The following is a 7,635-nucleotide window of genomic DNA, read 5'->3' on the forward strand; positions in this document are numbered from 1 at the left end:
ATATATGTTAATCATTGAAACCAAATCACAGTTTAATGGCCTCTTAATTAATTAGTACTTACGATTATGCTTAGAGGGGCGGCGAAAACACAAACAGAGAATCCAACACAGATCCCTCCGATAATCTTAGCACGTGTTGCTCCTTTTACCAAGAACTGGCAGATAAGGAGAATGATACAGAATCCTCCAAAGTTCATAAGAAGTAATATCTTCACTGTCAACATCTGCAGCATCCATTAAGAAATGTTTTCTTTAGCGACTTCATTTGATTTTTTAACCACATGCATGTTGACATATACGAGGAGCTGAGGATTTTTTTTACGTACCCGGGCTGGCTTGGTAGCGTAGGCAAGGAACATAGAGATGTAGATGGTTTCGATGAAGCATCCAAAGGCGTTAATAGTGACGAGGAGGAAGACATCTTTCTTCTGTGTCGCATAGTAAAGCCAGAGCGTTGCACTGAAGAGCGCCACGACATAAGGAAGAGATTGAAACCCTTCTGTTGTCTTCTTCTTCCAAATTCTATAGAATGTTGGCCTGCGTCCAAAATAAATCTAAATATTAATTACTCAATTATAAGGGAGTATATATATATTGATGTAACGTACATATATATTTATATATATATCTGTATGTGCTGATTTATATATATGTTACTTACACAGGAGAGAGGAACACGGCGAAGGAGATGACATTGCCTGAAAATAATGCAAATATATATCAAAATATGGTATTAGTAAATCGATAATAAATCTCTAGAATTTATAAAAGGGTACGGTTGCAGAACTTGATCAAAAATATCCACATATAAGAAATGAACACAGCGTTAGTATCATACCGAGCAAGCCAAAGACGAAGGCCCATGTGTTTTCGGTGTTGAGGAGAGTCATGCTTATCTCTTAATTTGGTATATATAAACTAGTTTAAGGTTTCTTTTTATGAGGAAGAAGAGAGGTGACACTTAGATTGGTAAGTGTTTTCTCTTAATATAAAAGCTTATGGCACGAGCTTAGTGTTTCGGGGACTTCACGTATATATAGGGGGTTAGGGCTAAAGAGAGGAATGGGGTGTGTGTGGGAGAGATGGAAAAAGAAGAAATGTTTTGTGTGAACAATAATATTTTTGAATACTTTTGAAAAAGAGATAATTAAAAAAGCTTTAGTGTCATTGTAGTTTTATAAGAAATAAAAGACCTACAACAATAATTCACACGCTAAGCCATTACCAAATTACATACATTTTGACGTACAGAAAACAAACCAGTTATCAACATAACCTTTTTTGGGATTTGTCTTAAGAGATAATACATAATTAGTTATATTCATAAAAATCATAATGCTTGTCAATCTCAGTTTAGGCAAGCTCTTTTTTTGAGGATTATGTCTAGATTCTACCTATGCATCCATATATACACCCATGTAGTATGATTGAAAAAATGGAGAATGACATAAATAATGACCTAATTATTGTACGATTTTGTGGTTTTTGACCAACTTTCTTACATATTTACATAATATATAAATACTTATGTACATTATTCGGTAACTTTGGTCGTTTGATATTTGTTTCTTTAAGATTATGTCATTTAAATTATTCTACATATATTGCTTATTATACGCCGATATACTTTATTTCGTAGAGTTACTAATTTAAACCAACCTAGGACTCACAAATGATCAAAATGAATGCTTATATACTTTGCGGAAAACAATTTGGCATGTTGTGGAATAATTATATTTCATAAGTTTTATGTACGTTTAATTGTATATGAATGTACAACTATATAAATAAATACACTATATAGATAACAATATCATTCCACTAACTAGTTGTTCTCTATACATTAATAAAATGTTACGACAATCTGGAATTTGTTATAGATCTTAAAAGAGAGTGAGATTTGCAAAGTTCTTACTACATTTACGTTACTAAGCAAATTAGTTCACGTGACACTGTATGTCAAATATTATGCTGTTTTCACTTTAGCTCTTTTTAATCCTGATATTCTTGTTTCTTTATCGAACAAAAAAACTAATTAGCCGTTTCTCAATCATTATTATTTTGTCCGTACTCTTATTTAAAAGAATCGCTAGGAACTAATCGGACGTTTGTGATAGACTTAACGTCTAGCAAAAATATTGAACTAGTTGGACGTTTGTGATAGACTTAGCGTCTATCAACAAAATTGAACACTAAGCAAAGATGAATCTAAACTAGTTTTAGGACTATTTAAATAAATAAATAATAAAATAAGAATATATTATATTAAATATATATATATATATATATACATATATTTTTTTTGTCCACCATATATATATATAATTTTTTTTTATCTATGTTAATAGAAAAACATCAAACAATATATAAAATTATAATACTGTTTTTAAAATTAATGTAAACACATAATAACATATTTTAAAAACAAAATTTTATAATTTTCATTAAAAGTTTGTACATTAGCTATTATAGTACATCAAAAACTCTCAATGTAAATGTCTAAATAACAAAAATAAATTTCTAATTAATATTTGGTTTTTAAAATAATCGGTATACACAAAACTAAGCGGGGAATAATTAGATTATAAAGAAAATAATCAGATTAAACAGAGACTAACCGGGTCACTGCCATTAATTGAGGTGGATAAGATGAGCTTAACAATTGCTGTTTGTAGGGTACAATTGGTATTAGACAGAGATTTTTAGGACAAAAGTATATACCATTGAAATAAATAATATAAAATTTTTCTTAATATTACACATATATATAATTTTTCTTTATTTGGGTTTATGGTTTCTTAAGGGATTTATGATTAATTGATGTTAGGCTGTTAGATTGGAATTGATGTTGTTGTTCTTCATCTTTGTTGCTCTTATTGCTAGAACTAGATTAGCTACCTAGTTTATGTTCTTAGGATTATTTCATCTAGGCATAGAAAATGTTGTTGAATTTCCTGAAAATAACAAAGGTGAGAAAAGTGTTTCTTAGCCAACGGGATTTGAAGTTAAGATACTTTGTGAACATATCAAACTTGAACCTTGTTAATGTTTGCTTCATTTTCTGATTTCAAATGACAGTTTAGGGTTTAGAAAATTCATTGCATAAATAGTTAACAATGTGAGAGTAGGTTAGCTTTACACTAGTGATTTGTGTTCAAAAACAGTTTTTAATGCATTCAATGTAATTAATTGCATTTGTTATCATAATTCTCTTATGATTCTCTATGCCCAATACTTTTTGTTGATTGATTTAAATATTTTTTTTATTTACAATTTTTGTTATTAACTTTTATCACAAACTCTTCTTTGTCTAGTTATATTTAATTTTCATAATTTTATAGTGTGATTGTTTGGTCTATCTGGATTCAATCCTGAAGTGTTACAACAATAACACTAGATCGTGGTTGAGTACGCGTTATGTTTTAATTGACTTTTGATCAGATATTTAACTAAAAAAGGATTTATTTAGAGACTAAATATTGATAAATTAAATATCTTACAACCAATCATTAGCTTAATGAAATTGAACTACTAGCTAGTTTTACTGCCTCAATAGGTCTCACATGGTTACCATTTTGTAAAGTGTTCAGGCCGTTTTAGTTTAGTTTAGTTCAGTTTACATGCATAGAGTATAATTAAACTTTATCTTATTATTTTGGAAATTGCGATATGATATATATATTATTTTTTTTCCTTCAAAACCACCATTAGTTGTTCAATGATGTAATCATCTATAGACCTAAATTATTTAATAGCAAATCTCTAGTTACATGTGCATAATTTACTTTATACTATACGTTCGCTGAAGGTGTAACCAATCTGACCGGCAATAAATTAGTAATTGGTAATCTATAAACTAAATTAATTAAGTGCGAATCACGATTTCTGTTGTAATAAACAAATCTTGAATCATGCAATTTCTTGTAAGTTGTAACTAATTACACCTTTTTTTTGGATCCTATTTTACTTTATTTTAATGTTCTCTTACAGTAAATAGTTTGAAATGAAAGCTTAATCAAAATTTGTGTCGGGGAAACATAAAAAAGAAAGAAGAAAGTAAGATCATTTTCAATACGTCAGGCCTCTCCGATGCGTGTGGAAGTCACGCGCGCATTAGAGGTAGAAAGCTCTGTTAGCATTACAAGTGGCAAACTTTATACAGTGCCAATAATACGTATAAAACTTTTTCTTGTGTTTGCCGGTAGATGTATGCGTAACCACCTTTGCTTTGTCGTACTTGTATAGTTGTACATGGATATGGATGGACACATATAAGGAAGGTTTTTTTTTTATCGCATTGGTTTTTAACGTTTCCATGTCAATAACATATGATCATTTACTGCCACTTTGGTATGAATGTTCGAATCAATAAAAATGGCTGGTTACTTAGTTGGTTTTAAAAACAATGGGTTTATATAATGCGATCTAGTATTAGTTATGCTCTCTTTTAAAAAAAAAAAAAATCTATCAGATAAGCTGCAAATCTGAATGGTGATCCAATGAACGATTGTACACAATAAAAACGTTCCTTATCTCCTTTCTACACACTAAGTCTTCTATCTAAAAGAGTAAAAGTAAATTACAGCATGCATGCATAACATTAACATTATCATCATCATATCTTTCGATTGGAAAGAAACGGTATGGTACGCTGAATATAACTAATATAATTTAGGGATATTTACTTACAAAACATTTTTAATTAAATTTTAATACAAATACTTTTACCACTTCTTTACTGGTACAAAACATTATTAAAGTTCATACTATTTCTCATTACCATTATCATACAGTTTATTACCGCGATGGTGTACAACAACTTTATTTTCGACCTTTGATGTCTCCAAGACATGTTCGAAAAAGGTAAGATATTTTCTTACGTAGATTAATGCTTTGACCAAAGTCATTGGATATTATTCGTGATCAGTGTACAGTATATATTTTTTTAAGAGCATATTTGGAAAACGATTCATTGATAAACGTTTCGAGTATGTAACAATCTTATGATGCGAGATATGTTAGAATTTTTTTTCAGTATTTATATATGTGAAAGAAAAAGATGTAAGTAAAATATAACTTATGGGTAATGAGTTACATACAAATATATTAAAAATGCAATAATTGATTGAGTCACTACTTAAATTAGCTATGTCTATTATTCGGCCACTAAATAGCTTTGTCCTATATATCTAATCGGAATTTTGATTCATCTGAAATATAAAATAATACTATACTTTTGGAGATTTATTAATAGTTTTGATTATTAATAGCCGTCCCAACGGACCCTAAGCTGGCCATGTAGAGCATCGATCCTAATCTATCACTGTGGATATCCCAATCCACCAGTAGGTTATTGGTGCGCCAGACGTTCTTTGAACCCTGGTTCCCACCCTTTAACAACCTTTTTACATGACAAGTTGCCACCAATTGGTCCTCACTGCTAGCCGTCCAAACGGACCCCATGCTGGCTCTGCAGGGCATCGTTCTTAACCCATCATTGTGGACATCCCAATCCACCAGTAGGTTATTGGTGCGCCAGACGTTCCTCGAACCCTGGTCCCCACCCTTTAACAACCTTCTCACAGGACAAGTTGCCACCAATTTATCTGCAGGATTAGGATTAGGGTCCCCACCCTTTAACAACCCTGGCGCACCAATAACCTACTGGTGGATTGGGATATCCACAATGATGGGTTAAGATCGATGCCCTGCAGGACCAGCTTGGGGTCCGTTTGGGCAGCTAGAGGGGGGGCTAGCGGGGTCCACAGACGGTCCGTTGGGGCATCTAGCAGTGAGGCTAGAGGGGTCCGCGGGACGGGTTGTCACATATACTCTGCTTCTGTACTACTACGACTCATAGTTCCTTGCTTCTTAGACTTCCAACTTATCAAGGACGTACCAAGGTAAACACAGAAGCCAGTAACAGAACGGCGAGAATCAGGGCATGTACCATAATTTGCATCACTGAACGCATTGAGATATAGTTCCGTGTCCACAGAATAGAAAAGACCCTGTCCCAGATTACTCTTGATATAGCGTAGTACACGTAGAGCAGCAGCATAATGAACATCAGTTGGACATGAAAGGAACTGACTAAGGTTGTTAACAGCAAAAGTAATATCTGGCCTAGTGATGGTAAGATATAACAATCGCCCAACCAATTCCCTACATGAAGTTCCATCCACTAACAGGTTTCCTGATTCCCTACTTAAGTGAATAGTCGGATCCATGGGAACATTCTCAGGTTTACAAGCAAGCATATCTGTGGAAGCAAGAATATCTAGAGCATACTTGCGTTGGCATATAGAGATCCCCGAAGCATTCCTAGCTATTTCAAGACCAATGAAATATCGAGGAGCACCGAAATCTTTAATCTTAAACGCCTTATGCAGAGCAGCCTGAAGAGCCTGTAAATCAAAGTCATTATTGGATGCAATCATAATGTCATCGACATAGACCAATAATGCAATGAACGATTCACCAGTTTGTTTAACAAACAAAGAATTGTCAACATGAGACTGCTCAAAACCCTCATTGAGAACCATAGTAGAGAAGCAATGGTACCACTGTCGTGATGCTTGTTTAAGGCCATACAATGATTTGTGTAACTTGCAGACTGCATTCGGAGGTAAAGGCGCACCATTTGCAGGAGTATAGCCTTGTGGAAGACTCATGTAAATCTCTTCATCAATAGTACCGTGGAGAAAGGTATTTGTGACATCCATTTGAGTAAGAGTCTAGCCTAGTTTCGCAGCAAGACCAAGAATGAACTTGACACTCGCTAATTTGGCAACAGGAGAAAAGGTCTCAATGTAGTCAATACCTTCCTGCTGCGTATAATCTTTTGCTACTAGGGGTGCCTTATATCTGTCAATCGAACCATATAGGTTATATTTGATAGTGTAAACCCATTTACACCCAATCACGTGTTTACCTGGTGGTAAAGATCCAACAGTCCATGTGCGAAGCTGTTCAAGAGCTGTAATCTCCATATCCATAGCTTTCGGAAAGTGAGGATGGGCCATGGCTTCGTGGAAAATTTTCGGTTCTGTTTCAAGTAAACAAGAGAGAACAAAAGCCTGATAGGAAGACTTAAGTTTGGAATATGTAATAACAGAGGAGAGGGGATAAAGAGGAAAAGAATCTGGAGTAGAAGAAGAAGTGGAAGCAGAAGAATGTGAAGTTTGAATAAGATTGCAATGGTAATCGGATAAGTAACCTGGAGCCTTCACATGTCCTTTCGACTTGGTTATGATCAGAGGAGCCTGTTCTGAGGCTGATGTCACAGTCTCTCGTGATGGTGATGATGGAGTGGCAATAGAGTGTGTTACAGGTAACAATGATGATGATGATGATGCACTTGTAACAGGAGCAGAAGCCAACACATTACCATCAAAAACAGGATACAAAACTGTATTAAGAGGATCAAGTGCAACAGGTGTAGACAAAGGCATGATGATTCGAGAAAACAAGTCATGGTTTGGTAAATCAGATGAAATAGTTTTATATGGAAAAACAGTTTCATGAAACACCACATTTCGAGTCGTTGAAACAGTATGAGTATCGAGATTCAAAACTTTATATCCCTTATAGCCGGAAGGGTAGCCTAAGAAGACACATGACTCAGCTCTAGGA

At 33.8% G+C, this 7,635-nt stretch overlaps 2 protein-coding genes across 2 annotated transcripts; both read right to left on the minus strand.

Annotated features, from left to right (window-relative positions):
* On the minus strand, nt 40-1,024 carry LOC104698971 (bidirectional sugar transporter SWEET11-like). The gene is made up of 4 exons (XM_010414337.2): nt 839-1,024; nt 662-698; nt 327-537; nt 40-224 (listed from the first exon to the last, which is right to left on the minus strand). Exons 1-4 carry the CDS (start codon nt 888-890, stop codon nt 48-50), a joined length of 477 nt encoding a protein of 158 aa, XP_010412639.1. The 5' UTR covers nt 891-1,024; the 3' UTR covers nt 40-47.
* Nucleotides 5,823-6,725, minus strand: LOC109133324 (uncharacterized mitochondrial protein AtMg00810-like). Its single transcript, XM_019246338.1, has one exon. It carries the CDS (start codon nt 6,723-6,725, stop codon nt 5,823-5,825), a length of 903 nt encoding a protein of 300 aa, XP_019101883.1.

This window comes from Camelina sativa, chromosome 6 (genome assembly GCF_000633955.1).
Source record: "Camelina sativa cultivar DH55 chromosome 6, Cs, whole genome shotgun sequence".
NCBI classification, from domain to species: domain Eukaryota; kingdom Viridiplantae; phylum Streptophyta; class Magnoliopsida; order Brassicales; family Brassicaceae; genus Camelina; species Camelina sativa.